The sequence below is a fragment of the Dermacentor andersoni genome, chromosome 8, assembly GCF_023375885.2.
Source record: "Dermacentor andersoni chromosome 8, qqDerAnde1_hic_scaffold, whole genome shotgun sequence".
NCBI lineage: Eukaryota > Metazoa > Arthropoda > Arachnida > Ixodida > Ixodidae > Dermacentor > Dermacentor andersoni.
Window position 1 is genome coordinate 22,650,606 of NC_092821.1, and position 20,704 is coordinate 22,671,309.

Genomic DNA, 20,704 nt, shown 5'->3' on the forward strand with positions numbered 1-20,704 from the left:
ATATAAAATTGTGAGCACCGTATGTGTGTCCTATTCTGAGACGACAGAATAGAACATCAGTTCGTCGTGTTTTTGTAGTGGAGTGCAAGAAACCTAATTTCGGCTCCATGACATGAAGCTTATTGCTTGTTTCAGCATCCTGCAAGCACTGTCAGTGGCTTCGCAGTGTGTTTTGTAGGAAAGGCTTCATGTCTGTGGCAGGGACAGCAGCGCAAAGATTAATAGTTTGCGATACTATTGATTTGGTGATTTTGTTGGCAAGCACATTACGCTCGATTCCTCTATGGCCAGGAACCCAGCATGTTATTACATGTATACGAAATAAATACATTTTGCACAAGAGTGAGTAAAGCTCAATAAAAACAGAATTTTTATGCTTTTGCGAAGACATTAACCCTTTTACAAGACTTAATGAGTCTGATTATTATTGCTTTCTCTAATTTTAATTTCTTTATATGTTTCACTGCAGACAGTACTGTATAGGCTTCTGCAGTGAAGACACTTGTCAGGGGGTTCAATATGTCAGATTTGGAGAAAGTGGGACCAACAGCTGCGCAAGATACACCAGCATATGACTGATGCATTGGTGTAGAATTCACAGCAAGAGTACTTTTAGTAAGAGTAAGATTGAAGTTCACTGAAATGCCTTGGGAGCGTGCTTTGTGATCTCTGCAAAGGATACATCACATTCTATCATTTGCCACTCCCAGGGCGGTAACAGCTTAGCTGGAGGCTTTAGGCGATGTTCGAGAAGTGGGACATCCATTTCTTCGCTAAGGTCTCTCACATGCAGCAAGAAAGGCCATCTTATAGAGGGGTGATTACAAAAAAGTGTGCACACATAAAATCTTTAACAGTTACAGAACACTGATGTTCTTGATTACAGTGCACTTTGAGGAAATAGGTGAAGCTGATGTTTGTTCTCTGCAGATGGAGTGACGACTTATTCAATTCTATGTATAAACTTTTGATATGGCTTGTTATGAATGTGCCAGTGGCCAGACAGTTACCTAGATGGCACACGGGATCTAGCATCTTTAGTGCGCTTGAGGAGGCAGAGTTACATACCACGGCACTATAATCCAGTCGTGATCGAATGAGGCTCTTGCGAAGATTCACACCTGCTGCTGCCCCATGATGTGCAAGATAAAAATTTCATTAAGTAGACTGTTTTTAAGCGTTTCACCTTGAGATATTTTAGGTGTGGAATGAACGTAAGTTTAGAGTCAATTATGATGCTTAAAAACTTGTACTCTCGTGTTCACAGGTATTTGTTACCTATACATTTCGATACTGGGATTTGCAACAAGCCCTTTCTTCCTGGTGAAAAGAACACAAAAAATTTTGTGGGAGTTCACTTTGAACCCGTTTTCATCTGTCCACTTACACACTTTGTTCAAGCACTGTTGTACTTGTCTCCCACACACTGTGAGATTGCAGGATTTGAAACCCATTTGTATGTTGTCTATGTAGACGGAATAAAATATAGCTGGTGGTAATGATGCACAAACCATGTTAGTCTTAACGACAAAGAGCGTGCAACTGACTACGCCTCACATAGGTACTTCAGTTACCTGTATAAATGCATGCGACAGAGCATTACCTATTTTCAGCTGGAATGTACAGTTGTATAGGTAGCTTTCTATAATGTTTAACATAGTGCCACGGTGCTCATCGTTGACAGGTCATGCAGGATTCCGTAACGTCAAGTTGTATCGTACACCTTTTCTATATCAAGAAACATGGACAAGAAGGATTGTTTATGTATGAAGGAATCACGAATGTTTGCATTGAAGCGCACGAGATGGTTGGTTGTAGACCGTCCTTTTCTAGAAGCCGCATTGATGTGGATCGAGAATTTTGTTTGACTCAAGGAAGTGTAAAAGACGACCATTTATCACTTTTTCAAAAAGTTAGCAAATATAACTTGTGACGACTATTCGGCGGTAACTCGTTACTAATATTGGGTCTTTACCTTGTTTCAGAATTGGGATGATGATTCTTTCCATGCAGTAGGAAGATACATGGCAGCCCATATTGCACTGAAAAGTGTGAGTAGTTATTTGAGTATCACTGGGGAGGTGTTTAATCCTGTCGTACATGATCCTGTCAGGACTAGGTGCAGAGCTCCGACATGCAGTCAAGGAGGCTCTCAACTCGGCAATGTTAAATGGCAGGTTACAGGGTTCATTCTGTCTGCATTTGCAGTCGATGGCCTAGCATTCTGCAACTTGTTTGTGTTTCAGGAATGCCTCAGAATAATGATCAGAACAAGTAATGCGCTGAAAGTGTTCACCAAAAGCGTCAGCTTCAGGTCTTCCAAGCTGTTCATTTCATCGTCCACTAGGGGCAACTGATGGATTTCTTGTCCCTTTAGTCTTCTTAGTCCCCGCCACACTTTCGCCTCTTGAATATACAAATTTATACCTTCTCTCTGCTTGCCCTCTCTGCCTGTCATCGCATACTTCTTCCCTGGAATTTAACATGTTTATATTCTATGAGATTTCCAGCCGTAGAACATTCACATAGTTTGCCCCAAGCTTTATATTGTCTCCTTCGTGCCTGTCAGCCATCATCATTCCACCAGGGAACCCATCTTTTAAATAAAGTACCACTTGTTTGAGGAATGAACTTCTTAGCGGCATCAATAATAAAAGCGGCAAAGTATGATACAGTATGATCTATACTAAAATTATTTATAAAATCTCTTGATAAGTAGTTGGATTCCTTAAAATGTTCCCAGTCAACTGAGGCCAGTTTTCAGTGAGGGACATGCCGAGGGGAGTTATGTTGGGTTATTAGGTTCAGCTTTACTGGGAAGTGATCATTTCCAATGGGTTTTTAATTACATGCCATTCTAGATCAGGGAAGCTAGAAGTGGAGACAATCGACAGGTCTATTGAAGAGTATAAATTATAATGAAGATTGTAATATGTTGGCTCTTTCTTATTGAAGAGGCAGGCACCTTAGTTTACAAGGAAGTTTTCAATGAGTCGACCACCTGTGCCACATCGCGAGTCTCTCCACATCCCATTGTGAACTTTAATATCTTCCACAAGTATGTAAGGCTCAGGAAGCTGATTAATCAGGTTATAAAAGCGCCCTTTCGAGACGATGGTTCAGGGGCATATAAATAGAACATACAGTGACCAATCTATAAAAAATGTGGCCCAAATTGACACTGTCTCAACGGACATCTTAAGGAAAATGTGTCAACAAGCTACAGACTTACAGGAACTATTGCTAAATCACCAGAAGCATTAACCTTGTCACACTCTTTTTGGAAAATGGTGTAATTATGAAGACAGCTGGTGTTTGTAGGTTTCAGATGTGTCTCTCAAACACACAGCAACTTTGGATTGTGTTTGTGTAGGAGTTCTCTAATATCATCGAGATTATGAAGGAGTCCTAACATTCCGTTGTAGTATTTGTGTCTCCATAACAAGGAAAGTGTTTGTGCTGTGTGTTTAAGCGATGAAGATTAGCTCACAGGCTCTTTCCAGGCACCATGATGCATGTTCTGTTTTTTTTTTGGTGCAATCGCAAGAATCTTGCTGCTCCTTAGGTGCTGGCAGCACCGTCTGGCTGGTTGTGGTGTTCATCGCCTCTTGAGAGGCACTGGATATGCACTCTTGTGAATGCTGTGTTTGACGTAAAGGCCTCCGTTTGTCAGACAAGACATCTGAGGCCACCAGCCCGGAGGTTGGTGGCCCCTTCTGCCGGGGTGTCGGAGCAGTCCTAGCTGCAGCCGCCAAAGGGGCAAATGGCGTCACCGCCAGCTCACTGCATGTGCGCCGGACAGGTGCCAAGGGCCGTGGTGGCACTGCCCCCTGATGCATCACTTTATCAAAGTTGTTCATTAGCAGGTATGATACCTGCCTGCGAGCCTCCTTGAATAATATATATTCTCTAACTCTGAATGTGACTATTCCTTTTTCTTTCTTCCAAGACAGGCATGACCGCAAGTATGCGGCTTGCGATCACATTCATGCAGTGTGGATCATTTTCGTAAGTTTCAGAGGCATGGTCACTGGCACTACATTTAGCACATGTCTGTCAGTCTCTGCAGTTCTGGGAAATGTGGCCACAACATTGGAATTTAAAGCATCGAAGAGGATTTAGAAGGTACGGTGTGAATTGTAGCTTTACACAGCCTGCCTCGATTGTCTAGGGCAAGATGCTTGAGCCAAAAGTACTGGATGCTTGGTTTCGACCTCCTCCCCATTGCACCTTTGCATAATTCATTTAACATTGATCACGTTTTGCTCGCTCTAGCCTTCAAACAGTTCAGCTTCTGTCAACTGCATCAGGTCATCATTGGAAAAAACACTACGGCTGGTGTTCATAGTTTGGTGCAGGGATATTGTCACGGGGATTGCTCTTGCTGCCTGGAAGATTGGAAATAAAATGAAGTGGAGAGAGGAGAGATGGAAAGACAAAAGTTGGAGGGAGAGAGAGACGGCAAAAGGCAACTGCCTATTTCCACAGGTGGGTCAGTCGGGGGGTGCCATCTACCTGAATTCAAGGCCAAAGGGGCGTGTTGCTTCCACCGAGGGGCCATAAAGATCCAAACTCCCGGCATCGGCAAAACCACAAGAACCCCTTTTTCCCCAAACACTGCTAAACCACGCAAGGTTAAACGTGGGAGGGTCCGACCCTTCTGTGTTCGGGTTCGTGGTGTTGCCACGCACCAAATGCCTGATGAAGGAGATGCCCCTGAGAAATTTATTGCAAGAGTAAAGCTGTGGTTGAACTTCCAAGAGACATGTGCAAATCTGCAAGCCTGTTCAGTTCAGGTGATTGAAGCATAGCTGCAGGACACTAATTGTGGGAAAGAGATAGCCCATGTACAGGATTTCATCCCTAACCCTTTCAGGGTAGACGTTTTTGCCATATGCGATGGCCCAGTGTTGATTTTTTTATTAAATATTTAAATTCTTCAGAGGGACCTATATTGAAAAAAATTTACCATAATTTTTCTAGGGTGACCGTAAAGTGAGAAAAAAATAATTTTCTTTGGTACATATTGCTACAAGGTGCTGCAGGAACGAAGGATGATGAAGACGACTGCAGGCGATCGTCCCCTTCGTCCGTCCTCTCATCATCTTTCGCTCCTGCAGCGCCTCATAGCATGACCCCCGGTGGCAACCCGGCGCTTCGAAGGTTTGAGTGATATTGCTTCAGTTGAGCGACGTGAACGATATCAGAGGAGGATCGCGGTGTGGAGGTACCGAGAGGTTGCAACTCGTAGGTCACGTCTGTAACTGGACGCAAGATACAGTATGGGCCTGAGTAGGCTGAAATTAGCTTCTCACAAAGACCAACTCGCAGGGCTAGTTTCCAAAGAAGCACGATGTCACGAGGGTTAAAGTGGACATCACGGTGACGAGCACCATATATGCATCATTGCTTTTATAGGAAAGTGGTCAGACGCCAACGTGCAATATCACATGCCTCGGTCGCTCTAGATATGGCATCTCGGGCATATTCTGACGCTGTATCGAGAATGGCTGGGAGGACTGCGTCGAACGGTAGTATAGGGTCACGTCCATACAAGAGAACAAATGGAGAGAAACCAGCAGAATCATGGCGGGACGTATTGTAGGTGAATGTGATGAACAGCACAGCGGCATGCCAGTCAGGGTAGTCAGTGGAGATGTACATAGCGAGCATTTCAGTGATAGTTCTATACAGCTGCTCTGTGAGGCCGTTGGTATGAGGGTGATACACAATTGTAAACTTGTGCTTTGTAGTGCAGGTGTGCAAGATGTTCTGGGCAACCTGTGAGAGAAAGTAGTGGCCCGGTCGGTGAGGAGTTGTCGGCAAGCACCGTGGTGAAGTACCACTGTGTCAAGAAGGAAGTCAGCGACGTCGGTTGCACAAGTGGTAGGAAGAGCCCACGTGATCGCGTACCGGGTGGTGTAGTCCGTAGCAACTGCTATCCACTTGTTCCCACTAAGCAATAGAAGAAAAGGGCCAAGGAGATAAAGACCAACTCGAAAGAATGGTGAAGATGGTATATCATTGGGCTGAAGACAGCCAGCTGGTAGGGCTGCTGTTTTTTTTTGCGGTGCTGACAAGATTTACAGGAGGTGACATAACGGCAAACAGAAAGGTAAATACTAGGCCAGAAGAAATGATGCTGAACATGAGCATATGTCTTTGAGACTCTTGGATGACCAGCGGTTGGGACATCATGCAACTGTGCAAGCACAGTCTCACACATATGTTTGGGAACGACCAGTAGCAGTTCGAGCCATCAGGGTGCATGTTGTAATGGTACAATATGCCATCTTGCAGCACAAACATATGCATAGAAGTTGAAGCTGGCAGGTCCGTCAGGCTGAGAATAATGTCTCTCAGGTAAGGGTCACGTCATCGCTCATTGGTGATGTCACAAAATGCGGCAAGTGCAAGGACGCAAGTTGACTCGCCAGTCTCAGGCTGGTCTGGCGAGTCTACTGGATGATGTGATAAGCAATCAGGGTCCTCATGGAGTCAGCCTGTCTTAAACACCACTGTGTAAGAGTATAACTGCGAGTCGGCCTAGTTGAAACAGATTCATTTTTAAAAAACTTTTTGTACGCGGACAAACAAGGACGAAGAAAAGGAGCAACGCAAGGACGAGCACTTTCTAACAACTGGTTTTTTCGAAGAACCACCTGCTTAAATACCCACAGATCTGCGCAATCTAGTCAATAGAGCACGCCTATAGCACATATAACAACACTTGTGATAAAATGCCGCGGAACAATGCCACCCAGTTTACATAAAAACAGCAAGGTGCATAAAACAAGCACTTACGATAAATGTGCGTTAAAGATATGATCACAGAAGTGAATTATCTTTATCCAACAATGAAACAGAAGGATGGCTGATGCATTTTTCCTTTTGTTTTGCAATCCAGTGAGCTTTCACAATTTCTCTTGCAGTTTCATTCCTATGCCTAAACAATATGTCAGTGCTACTAAGACAAGGTGAGCAATCATGTTCTTGACAATGCATTGCCAAATGTGTACTAGGGCGACCTTTCAGGCTTGTGAAGAATGGTATAGTCATTTTGTGTTTCCGGTCAGCGTTGTTGAAGTCATGTCACCACACTGTAAACATTGCATTTCTTGAGCAAGTTGATTGGTTGAGAAAGGCTGGGTACCCACTCACTGTGATGCTGGCGTCATGCGCTAGACTAATGAAAAAATTTAAACAGGATAAAGAACCTTGCACAAAGAATCAAAGGCAGAAGGATTTAGCTTCCAAAGTTTCAGTGATTCCGTATGTGCACGGCCTTTCACACAGACTTAAAAAAGGTGGGTGGGAGTTACGAAGTAAAAGTGGTGTTTTCGGCAAAAAACAAAACAGGTAGTTGTGTTCTAAGGTAAAAAATAAGTTCAAAAGTAAGGATGATGAAAGAAAGAATGTAATGTTAAACATCCGCACAAGAAACAATTTGTCAATTGCGCGAAGAACGCTGTGTATCAGATTCCTATGACGTGTGGTCATGTGTACGTAGGGCAGACTGCGAGATGCATTAACACGAGACTAAGGGAACACTTGTCTAGTCTAAAAGGTTGCCCTAGTATGCATTTGGCAATGCATTGTCAAGAACATGATTACTCACCTTGTCTTAGTAGCACCAACATTTTGTTTAGGCCTAGGAATCAAACCGTGAGAGAAATTGTGGAAGCTCACTGGATTGCAAAACAAAAGGAAAAATGCATCAGCCATCCTTCTGTTTCATTGTTGGATAAAGAGAATTCACTTCTGTCAACATATCTTTAACGCGTTTTCATTGTAAGTGCTTGTTTTATGCACCTTGCTGATTTTATGTAGACCGGGTGGCATTGTTCCGCGGCATTTTATCACAAGTGTTGTTAAACACGCTATAGGCATACTCTGTTGACTAGATCGCGCAGATCTGTGGGTATTTAAGCAGGTGGTTCTTCAAAAATAAAACCAGTTGTTAGAAAGCGCTCGTCCTTATGTTACTCCTTTTCTTCATCCCTGTTTGTTTGTGCAGAAAAAGTTGTGTAAGAGCACTCTTGGAGCCATAGAGCCCACCAACCAAGACATCCAGCTGGATTTTTAAAGACGAAAGCCAGCATAGGGCGTGTGATTGGTGATAACCATAAAAGGCCGTCCGTAGAGGTAGGGGAAAAATTTACCTACTGCCCAAACAAGGGTGAGGCATTCACATTCGGCGATCGAGTAATTGCATTTGGCTGGTGACAGAAGACTGCTAGCGTACACCATGATGCAGTCGTTGTGCCAAAACAGCACCGATACCGTGGCCACTGGCGTCAGTGTGAACCTCCGTTGATCAAAGTGGCCGAGAATCGGTGGCGATGTGAGTCGCATCGTAAGCTGCGAATGCACTAGCTTGACAGGACCCCAGACAAAAGTCGCGTCTTTCTTAAGAAGTTCCATTAGAGGGCGTGCGATGTCAGCAACATTTCGCATGAATCTGCAGTAGGAGCAGAAGCCTACAAAGCTTCGAACGTGGGTTGTGCAGGTGGGCACAGGAAAATCCTTGACCGTGAAAACTTTCTCCAGATCGGGACGAACACCGGAAGAGTTGACAAGGTGTCCGAGCACAGTAAGGTTCCAGCAGCTGAAGTGACATTTTGTCGAATTGATCTGAAGTCTCGCCTTGTGGAACACTGAAAGAACTGTCGAGAGACGCTCGAGGTGTGTGCCAAAAATCGGCGAAAAGACAATGAAATCATCGAGGTAACACAAGCAGATTGACCACTTTAAGCCGTGAAGGAGGGCATCCATCATTCGTTCAAATGTGGCGGCAGCACTGCATAGCCTGAATGGCATCACCTTAAACTGATAGAGCCCATCAGGTGTAATAAACGGCGTCTTTTGACAATCTATGTCGTCAACTGCAATCTGCCAATACCCGGAATGGAGGCCTATCGAAAAGAAATACTTGGAACCAGTGACACAGTCTAGAACGTCATCTATGCGAGGTAAGGGGTACACATCTTTTTTTGTTACTTGGTTAAGATTCCGGTAGTCGATACAAAAGCGCCAGCTGTTGTCCTTCTTTCTAATGAGCACGACAGGAGATGCCCATGAGCTTGAAGAATGTTTGATGATATCACGGGGCAAGCATGTTGTCAACTTCCTTTTGTTTAGCTTGGCGCTCAGCGGAGGAGACACAATAGGGACGTCAGTGTATGGGTTTGGCATTTCCGGTGTGAATCTGATGCTTGCAAACTGTTGTTCGGCCCAGTGCTTGATCAATGAGATCAAAAATGTCCTGGTACGACATGAGCAGGCCCCGAAGCGCATGTACGTGTTCAGCCGGAAGGTCAGTGGTGATCACCTTCATTATGTTATCTAACATTGTGGAGTTCGAATGAATAGCAGCAGGAGGCAGTGCAGCAGGCTCAGTTAAGACGGAAACATGATAGTCGGAGGCTGGAGCTAGGGTTGCAAGACAGATACCCAGGGGTATCACTTGAGGGCATAGTCCGAAATTGACAATAGGGAGATGTGCGGCATTGCTTTTTATACTGATGAACGAGTGCGGGAACATGACATTCTGCGAACAGAGGACGGTAGTGTTGGGCACCACGATGTAATCGCCGTCGTCCACAGGGGGATCAGGAAAGATGTCGATGTACATCACAGCTAGATGTGGTAGATGAATGTAATCGGCGGAACACAGCCAACTCGGTTCAGGATCAGAAGGCTTAACGGCATGAGGTAAGGCAAGCTGGATAACACCTCCAGGGCAGTCAATAAGAGCCGAATGTGCCAAGAGAAAGTCAAGTCCTAAAATGATGGTGTGTGGCCACTGAACCAAGACGTAAAACAAAACTGAAATGTGGCGTCCGGCAACAGTGACACGGACGGAATGGCACCATAGGCTATGCGGACTACAGCGATCGGAGCAGCGGTAACAACTTTGTTCAGACGAATATGGAGGTTTCAGTTCATGAGTGATATGTGGGTGCTGGCGTCGGTGAGTGCAATGACAGGTATACCGTCCACGTCTAAGTTGACAGGTTGTAATGTCCAGGTAGTGTGAGCAGAAAAATTTTGGGTCGGGTCGTTGTGGCAGGCTCACCTCTCGGAGCTGTGTCCCTCAGTTTTCCGATGAGGGGCAGGAGTAAGAGGGTGAAGGAGAGTGACGATGCAGAGGTGAGTGGGACAGGTGTCGGGACGACGAAGAGCAGTGGTTTGATCGTGCTAGCGATGATGGTGGAGCATTGTCGTCATCATTGTGTACCAGCATTCAGGAACTACCACGTGGACGTCGGATGTTTCGATAGCTCGGTCAAGGCTGTGAGTTCCAAGCACTGCGACAATGGCGGGAAATGTGTCCAAGGCATCCGCAACAGAAGCAGATGGGCCTGTCATCGGAAGTGTGCCATTCTGTGGAATTCTGATCACAAGGACAAATGGCTGGATGTTTGTATAATTCAGGTGTGGCAGGTGGGCAGTAGCCAGGTCCGCTGACTGGGCAAAGCATCTGTAATCCTGCGTTTGCTAGTTCTTGGCACACAACAGTTTGGATAAGGGAAATGGTTGCATGGGACTCGTCGGGGTTACGCACCTGAAGGCAAATTGGGGAGGCCGCTTTAATCTCGCGGCAGATGATGCACACAATATTGTTGGATGCAGCAGGAATGGATGGAACGGGTGGGAGATGGAGGTCCTTGCAGGTAGATGTCATAGCTGGGTTCGGAAAACGTGTGATGTTTGGTGTAACGGAGCTACTTTTTGCTTCTTCGTAGCGTCAGCATTCATTGATGAAGTCTTGCACTGTGGATGAGTTCTTGAAAAGCAGAAGTGTAAATGCGGCATCCACGATACCTTTGAGAATATGTGCAACCTTTTCTATTTCCAGCATCATGTCACTGACTTTGCTACGAAGCGCGAGCACGTCCTGGATGTACGTTACATAAGACTCGGTGGAAGTCTGAGTTCGGCATGCAAGTTCTTTCTGCGCAGCACAACGGTTCCGATGGGCTTGCCAAACAGATCGATGAGCTTTTGCTTACATACCTCCCAGCTCGTAAGTTTCTGTTTGTGGTTCAGAAACCACACTTGTGCCACGCCCGCCAGGTAAAATATGATGTTCCCTAGTATCCGAGTCGGGTCCCAGTTGTTGCTAGTGCTCACCTGTCCATACAGTTAGTTGAAGTCAATCTTCGACGTCGGTGTTGTCAGAGCAGGAAAAGGTACCTGGGTCATGCGGTTATGTGAAGACAACAGGCGAGTGGCGGCGAATGGTTGAGGCACGCTTGGTGACCTGCTCGAAGCATTCTCGTCCCCGCCAAGTGTTGGCATTGTAGATGCCGGCGCGGCATCTACAATGCTGCATGGGCTCCATGTGCGCATGGGCTCCATCTTGTATGCCTGTCATCTGCCCACTGCATGTATGTTATATATTGTCAAGCGTCTTTTCTCCCCGTAGCAATATGTACTGTTTATTCATGAATAACAACAACAAAAAAGGAAATAAACTTATAAGAATTAAAAATTGGATGCATTGTTATAAACATAGTTCAAAGCTTAGAATATACGCACACAAGCCTCAAATGTTCCTACTCTTACACTAATATTTATGTCTATAGCGTAATCGAACTGCATAGGTGAGTGCACTCAAGAAAACTGTGTGGTTGTGTGTTGACCAAAAAGCAAAACATGTGACAAACTTCCGCTAATCATCATCTTATCGCCAACCAGAGCAGATTAGTTTTCGTGAGTCTCAAAAAAAAAAAGAAAAGAAAACGCATTCACGGTGGCATCCTTTGCGTATATGCACACCTGTGAACAATAAACGAGCGAGTCACAAGTGGTCACCTTTTGAGCAATTAGTAACGAGAAAGCCATCAGTTTTGCAAGCGTAAGCCGAAACTGCCTGCGGAACAAAACTCAATCTAACCGCCGCCCCCCCCCCCCCCCCCCCGCACACGCGCCAATGCGTGAGCGATAGTATATAGACGCACCAGAGCAAACTAGCTAGCTCTAAAGGAAACCATGCAACGAAAACAGAGAGGGAGGCGCAAGAAAAATTTACTCTATTCCCACATAGTGGAAGCACATGCCAGGACATAAAAAGTTAGGAAATTGGCGCGATTTATAAACGTAGACGGCACCGTAAATATATGGCATTGACCATTTTGGACTTGTTTGTGGCCCCGTATATTTACGTCACTGACCCTGAAAGGGCTAAGTAAGGACCCTAATTTACTATGTCAGTGGTTGAGTACAGGTATTACACGATACTTTTAAAGTGGCACCGCCAACAGCTATGTTAAACACTGTGCAAACAGACACTGTCTGAGACGTCTCTTTGATCCGACAACTTCCTTGATCAAGTTCCATACCATGCTGGAACAAGGAACACTGAATGCACAAACGGCACTAGCCCAACTGCACTACAGTGACAGGAACATCTTTTGGTGAGAAATTCACCAAAAGCGTAATGACAGTGAATGGAGAACCAAAGGCATTAGCTCCATCAACGGCTATGGCCGTGCCGTTGACTTTCAGGAAGACGATGATAATGGCAGTGTGCTTTAATTAGGCTTTGGTTACAGCTTTACTACTGAGGCCGCAGCATCAATATAAGGAGAGTTTTGTCCCAATGCTTCATTTGGCACATGCATGGTGAAATTCTCCGCTAAAATGCCATTTCAGAGCAGGATGGCAAAAGGCACAGCTATTGGCACAATTGTTCCATCACTGCTTTACCTTATTTCAACATTTCGATTTTTCCTATGCTTTCCTTGAATTCATTTTCTCCTGACTCCTGAAAGCTTTTTGCTCCTCCCAACAACTCCACACAAAAGACAAGAAAATACAGTTTACTCACAGCAAGGGCACAACTATCCTGGCCATTAAAGGGGCCCTGAACCACTTTTTATGGAAGTGGAGAAAGGAATTTGAGGGGAAAATAGGCTATTTCAGAAATATTTTGCCGCAAAAAGTACTTCAATGCATTCAGCAGAAGCGGACTTATTAGCAATCAAACACGGCCTCAACTCTGCTCCCGTTCCTTCTTCAGTGCCTTGCAATGCGAGGGCTACAGTGCAGTGGGGCATGCCCACAATGCTCTGCCTTCTAAACGTCACCGTGGCGCACAGTCACAAATTTCCTTTTGGATGTTAACATCGATGCAACGACTTCTGCCTTTGGTGCCTACGACGCGCTGAACATAAGCCAAATGCGGTTGTCCTCAGCGAGCCGCAGTTGTCCTCAGCGAGCCGCAGTGCACTTAGCCAGTGAACTCGTGGCGGGGTACACCACGGCATCCACAGTATCTACACCATGTAGCCAATAACAGCTTGATGTGAGCTATAAGCCAATAGCAGCCGTCTAAGGGAATAACAAAATAGTGTGTCTGATGACAAAATAGTGCATCTAGAAGAGAGTGAGGACATGGCCTTCTGTTGAAAAATGAGCATTTGAGAGAAAGGTGACCTTGCGATCCGCTTACGAGCTCCACGCACCGCGTACGACAGCAAAGCTTGGCCGAGATGTTCACAGCAGCGTATGCTGTGCGCTGACTATGTTACTTCACCAAGCCCAAGGGGATGTTCAGGGCCCCTTTAAGGATGTGCCCTGGCCTTTAAAGGTTCACCTATTTGCGTGAATGTACTCTAAATCGGAGAAAACATGGTTTTTACCTAAATTATTATTACCATATTTACTGGTTTATGAGGTGGTCACTATGAGAAGGAGAGGGTGCAATTGTGGGACCCAAGAAAAAGAACATGCCCATTAATGTAAAGCAATATAATGTAGTTAACTTATTATTTAGACTCAGCATGGATTGCCCAAAATGCTAAATAATTGAAAGCCCCCGAAATAATCATAATTTGGACAAACAGTGCAGGTTATATGCACAAGGGCCACAGTTCTCGTGCCGGCACAAGGTGCCAACCGACCTCGTATGATACACACACATCCCTGCCACATAGTATGTATATGACACACACTGATGTAAGCTGTTCCGAACAAGAACACACAACCACTCCACACCTGCCTGGCCAAGGCCTTGAGCCACACCGCACGTCAGCCGACTCAACAGCAGCAGCAATGCGTAAAAAAAAAGGAAAATAAAAATAAGCAAGAAGTCAAGAAGTGCAAACAGACGACTTCACGGCAAAGCAGCACATGCCAATTTGCCATAAAGCCACACCATAAGGCAAAATTTGCAGTGCCATGAAGCCACACCTCAAGGCAAAATTTGCATATAATATTCACTCCATTTTTACTGTTAAATTTCTTTAACTCTTCAGCGTCGGTCTATGCACAATAGTATGGAACTGCCTCACCTGCCAAAGTTCAGTAATTGCTACAATTTGCACTGCCATCTACATTCTGGATCGCTGGAAATGTGGCGCTGCTGCCACCATACTGAAACAGCTACTGAATCTATCAGCCTCGCATATAAGGTGGGTGGCGACATTGAAGCAAAGGATTCTGGGAAAAAAACCTTGCCTTAGATTCAAATAAATACAGTATTAAAGGGGCACCAGGAACGATTTAATATGAAACTTGAAAGTCTTGCACCTAACATGAAGGAATCAATACAGTACAGTAATTTTCTTTTCTTCAACAAGAGTAAGTGCTTCAATACTTCGGAACCAGTTTTAGCCATCTGTAAAGTACATACTCTCCCCTGATAGCAGTTGTAAACATTATTCGAGATGGTGACCTCCATGGCAGTGATTACTATGTCGCTAATTGCATTGTGATTGACTACTAGTCCCTTGAAAGGTTCAATGGCAAGTCAGACTTCTGAAGACAAGAAGTTTCATGGAGACAACCTAGAAGAGAGTACTGAAAAGAGCACAAACCAAGTTTCGTTTGAAGCTGTTCATTAAGATGCAGCTGTTCATTGTCATGCTACTTGAGACAGCTGGTGTCCCAACTTGTTTATTTTAAATTTTTTTAAAGCATCATGGGTATTGGAGGCGAGGACTTACAGAGTCGCCGCCTGTCGGAAGCGCCTAGCTTGCGTAGTATGAGGGATACCGCGGTGCGATCCTCATAGGTTTGGCTGTTGGCGCTCAATAAAACTGCCACGTGGGAGCCCTCCTGGACATTTCTATAAGTACTCTCGAAATGGGAGAAGTTCTTCAGTGTCAAAAATAATACTCTTGGGCATGCAGAAAGCACAGAATGGTTTACAGATGCGGTCTCCTTACTGAATACCGAGAGTGGATGCCCACTGCACGTGGTTGCCACGATGGATAGAGTCCCCCGAACTGGCCCTTTGCGTGAAAGGTAGGCAGTCATCGAGAGCAAACTATATGAAATATGATATGGCTGTCTGTATAACCAAATGAAGCATAACAGAATGAAGCCTCAATGCAGCGATCGCACAGGTTTGCAGCGAACGACTGCACGTCTGCAAGCATGTCCACACAAAATCTCTCGCTTTCGCTGCAGGCATGTTTTGACACCGTGCTGCGAGCTTTAGGCTGCAGAATATCAGCATTTGACAGCACACATGTAACCATTGTTGCGAGGATGCTATCGGAGCTGTTAAAAAGTAATTTTGTCATAACTAGGGACTTTGACGCCTACGACGACTTGTGATGTGCCATTGAGACAATTCCACCTTCCTTTTTTTCTTCTTCTAATTTCTTGGACATTTCAATATCATTATTTCTCAAGTTGTGTCGCGGTGTATGTTTATCGGTCTTCACAGCGAGCAATTTCCCACTGCTTCTTTTTCCTAATTGAGCATAAATTAAGCAATTGTTTGGTGCTAAAATGAACACGAGCATATGCTATGCCTTTTTTTTTTATGTGCTTCTTGCCTTGCCTTTCCATTCCAGTGAACTTGCCAGTATCTAGCATCAACAAGTTCATAGATCAAAGCTTCACGACAGCCGGGCAGCACGCGTGGGCGAGCGTCTCAGTGTGCACTTTCTGCTACTCACTGAACATCGCAGCCCCGGCGCCATAGCAGATATCTTCCTCGCAGAAGTGCTTGTTGCACACCCGAGTTGTAGCCGATGGCTGCTTGCCGGTTCAAGTTTCGCGATCCAAGCTTCGTGGAGCTACTTGTCCTGCGGGTGCATGTGAAGGCTGTCACAAGGCTCCCTTGTGTACGTCCGGCACTGCGGCACCAAGCAATAGCCTGCCATGTTGGACTCCTTCAAAGGCAGCCACTATCTATTATAGTGCTTTCAAGTGTTCTCAAGCAGACATCCAAAGTGGGAAAACTTCCTCACTTAATCAGAACCGCAGTGCAGGTGGGGCTTTAATAAACTTTCATTTTCAGTTCGCTTCAGTGTTCCCGAAGCAGCCGACGGGGCCACTGTGTCCACGTGATCCCTTATATTATGTCACACCGACAGTGGTGCCAGCTTTTCAGGTGGCGGAGCTCACCCCCAATGTGGAACACAATTTTCTAATACTATTCTAATAAGCACAACTTCGTCAAATTTCCATAGAGTCCACAAAAATGTGGGGCCATCAACCAGTCACACATGTAGCTATTCGTCACGGTAAACAAAGTCACGCTTTTCAATTTCTGTTTCTTATATATATAGGAGCTCTAAAATGTAGAAGAATAGTGAAGTACTATGAGCTATACAATGGGGCCTACAACATACATTCAAGTTGAAATTTGTCCCTTCGTCAAATGCAAAAGAGCACTCAAAATGGTGCTATTGAGCCATCAACAAGTATAGAAAAGCGCTAACGCACATCATCTATAGCTTGAGACAACAAATTACTTCCGGGTACCAAACAAACAAAGCTATATAACATAATACAAAAGCTAATATCCAACTATTGACCAGTGAAACATGCTAGCTATGCTTGATGCTAACCTGGAGCACTTTCTTACCGACACTTCAGGACCCTATAAACATTTTCACCCTTATTTGATTATTGTTGACACATCACACAATAACTTGTGGAAGCCATTAAAAAGCTCACTACTCACTTTAGGTGTTCACTGCCAGAACTTGCAGATGACTCATCCAATGAGCTTCCGCTACTTTCTAAAGATCCACCCAGTTCAGCAGAAGAATTCGCTTGGTCATCATGATGTTCATCCACACCTTCATACTGTTCTTCATCCTCCTCAACATCACCCGAAGAGTTGAGAGTAAGTGCCAGGACATCACGTTCTGCATCAAACGACGAGCGGACGCTGCTAATAGAGGAACAGATAGAGTGTTTGTTGGAGCTTGGTGATGCTGGCACAAAACTAGCATCACCTCGGCCCCAGTCGCTAAGAAAAGTCTTGCCAAACATTGGTAAGGTATAAGCAGTCGCAGCACTGTCTTTGGTAAAAAATCCAGGCAATGAAGCAGACGACAGTTCAGCCCATTTGTCATCGAGGGCATCAGTAAACACGTCGTCTACTACAGTTTCCTCTGCTGAATCATCGCCAGGCACATTAGGTATGTTGTGCAAAGTATTGTTAGCAGCACTGTCTTTCACAGATGCAGCAGGATCTTTGGCTGCAGCTACCACGTCAAGTATAGAGGAAGTCCAAGGCACGACACGTCCAGTCACTTTGGACGAGTTGTCGAAAGGAATGTTGAAACTGCCATCGGGTGTCTCATGGGTGGGAAGATGATTTGTCCTGGCAAAACTTTTTAGGGTGTCACTGAAGACACGAGAAATCAAGCATGCATCGACACTGTGACATTTACCCAGCAAGGTTGGTGCTTGTTCAATTCTGTCAGGTGATGCAGGCACTCGTAAAGCTGTGGGCTTCACAATTGGAGGGGATCCTCTAGTGTTTTCAGTGTTTTCATCTGCACGTGCATGAATGTCCGGATCACTGCGACAAGAAGCAAGGTCGTGTTGCTCTCCCACTGGCTCACATACAGAGTTCCTCTGAGGTTGGACATCACCACCCAATCGGTGACTACTTTCATCAGTAGTGTCATCTGTCGACTGTGAGATAACACTTGAACAGTTCACTTTACGATCAGCTTTGATGAAAGTTTTTGAAATATTGAGGCCTTTTGTTTTGCGAGTTTGTTCTCCCACCCTTGCAGCATACATATTTCTCTCACTGCTGCGAGGGTTCACATAGAATGAATCCTTAGTCGGCGAGTTGCATGGCTGAACAATCTTGGCATCGGTTCCATTCATGCTGTTGCGACCATCTCGATTCAGTCCTCTCAGCAGTAGCTGGGCCAGAGACGGACTCTCAACAACAAACGACCGTGATCGGCACAGTGAGGGCACCGACACTTTGGTTGAGAAGCATTCCTCTCTGATTGGTGATGAAAGGGGTGTTGTCACTGCCATTGTTGTTAGTGTTGCAGCTGAAGTCCCTTGTGTTGTCACTGGCATTTTAGGTGAAATTATCATTGGCATCGTCATTGGTTTTGTGGCTGATGTTTGTGTTGCCACTGCAGTCATCACTGGTGTTTTATGTGGCATTGTCATTGGCATCGTTGTTGGAGCTGCACCTGATGTTGATGTCATTTGTGTTGTCGCTGTCATCACCGATTCTTTAGGCAGCATTGTCATTGGCATCACTGTTGATGTCGCAGCTGATGTCACTTGCATTGTCGCTGTCATCACTGGTTCTTCAAGCAGCGTTGTCAGTGGCATCGTTGTTGATGCCACAGCTGATGCTGATGTCACTTGTGTTGTCGCTGTCATCGCTGATTCGTTAGGCAGCATTGTTATTGGCATTGTTGTTGATGTCACAGCTGATGCTGATGTCATTTGTGTTGTCGCTGTCATCACTGGTTCTTTAGAAAGTATTGTCATTGGTATCGTTGTTGATGTTGCAGCTGATACCAATTGTGCTGTCATTGGCATCATCACTGGTGTTTTAGGTGGCATTGTCATTGGCATCGTTGTCGGTGTTGTTGCCGGTGCCACCTGTTTTGTTGTCAGTGTCATCTCCGTTGTCACCTCCAGCAGTGTCATTGGCATTATCATTGGCATCGTTGTAGGTGCTGCCTCTAGGTACTGCTTCGGTGTAGTTGCTGTTAGAGACATTGCTGGTGTTGCCTCTGTCAATGTTACGGGCACCTCCGTTTGTCCAACTTGGTTACCAGGCACTAAATCCTTTTTTGGGGACAGCCTGGTCCCATCCTTTTGATGACCTGCATAACAGAGCAGACAGCTTAATTCTTGAACAAATGCAGGGCTGTAAATCAGGTTCAGAAACTGAAAGAGCATTAAGCTGAATGGAAGCTTAGGTGCAAACAATACAGGAAACCCTTAAACACTGCTATTTTACAGTGCCCTCTGTGCCTCACTGATTAGTTAAAACTCCAGAGAAATGCTGAAGCCAGTGTAAAGCATGACTTAAAAGTGGACTAGTTGGTATTCCATAACTAGTAAACCTGAAAATGCAAAGGAAGAACAGTGATGACAGGACAAAGAATGCTGTGTAAAGCACATCATTAGGGAAATTGTGTTGTGGCAGCAAGTGCAAAAGCCGGCACAAGAGTAACTAACATAAAATGCTCAAAGCCATTGCTTCTTATTACGGCACCTCAGGTGCAACTTGTTTCATACGTCACACTGTCGTGACGGTAAAGAATCAAAGCCAACCAATACCGTGAGTTAAACTTAAACACTTTATTAGGCAAACTAGCACCCAGGAAAGTAAGTAATAGTTAAAGCACAAGAACAACAGCAAGCACTACGAACGGTTGGTGTAATATAAACTTCAAGTCTGTTCACTATATTTGTAATTGCATCGCCATATGCTCCATGGTAATTGTTGGTGCTTACACACATTCGAGAATGCACAAGAATGTTTGTGTCATGCAAGCAATCTAATTAGACAATAATCTTTTCTTACAGAATCGGTGGCAACATTCAACAAACTTTGGACGCATTATGTGCGTTTTGCACCAAGCGATAAGTTGACAACAGTGATAATCTGATAAAAAAAATCTTCACAGGTGTATGCTTGTGCAGGCAATTCACACATCAAAGACAGCACAGCTGCATAAGCAAGTCGTTTCAACCTCCAGAAGTCCTAGTCGTCTGTTCTTCCACTACCAGAAATCTACCCAAGATTTGTAAATGCTTCCCTATAACCAGTGCAATTACTTTGCTACACCCAAGCCTTTGCAATTACTTCACTATAGCCAAGCTTGGCGCTTCTACAGTCTGCATTATATCAGGCACCTGTTCCTATATTGTGTGCGGTCTCTATTGTGGCTGGCATCTGTCTGCTCGTACCAAGGGCCACGTTCGGCTGCACTGCTGGCTATTCGTAGCGACGATTCCTCACTGACGTTGGTCTCTGGACATGTGTTCTCATCGACGCCCTCATACTTCAAGACTCCCTTCACTGGAAGTGTTTCTGGGCTGCTCTTTCATTGACATTTGACACCGACCATGCCATCTGCTTTCACTTCCACAGCCATGTGCTTTTCTAGCTGACCAACAACATGAAGCCAGTAAAACATGATGCAAGAAACAAAAATGACAAAGCACTGGCTAAAGCAAAACTGTGCAAGGAAGTTGTCTATTTGAGTGAGGTATATGCAAGATAACTACTTTTCTACACTCATAATTATGTCTTAAAGCAAATTCGGAGCTCCAACATAGGTTGCGTTGCTGGCTTTTCGTTTATCACAACCATGCCATCACACACGCCGGCCTTCACAGCCACATGAAAACTGCTGCAGGACTCTCTTTAATACAGTCGAACCTCGATATAACGAAGTTGAACTTGCAACGAAAAACTGCAGTAAATCGTGAATTTCGTTAATTTGAGGTT

General features: G+C 44.9%; 1 protein-coding gene across 5 annotated transcripts in view; it reads right to left on the bottom strand.

Moving 5' to 3' along the window:
• LOC126526610 (uncharacterized) overlaps positions 1–20,704 on the bottom strand; it is a 113,673-nt gene that overhangs the window by 65,535 nt on the left and 27,434 nt on the right. For 4 of the 5 annotated variants that reach the window (XM_055068255.2, XM_055068251.2, XM_055068253.2 and 1 more), the window contains exons 6-7: positions 16,931–19,067; positions 15,918–16,097 (exon numbers count right to left, since the gene is read on the bottom strand). In XM_055068255.2, the coding sequence (XP_054924230.2) occupies positions 15,918–16,097; positions 16,931–19,067 (2,317 nt within the window). The remainder of the gene's footprint in view (positions 1–15,917; positions 16,098–16,930; positions 19,068–20,704) is intronic. The other variant, XM_050174467.3, reaches the window with a different exon arrangement.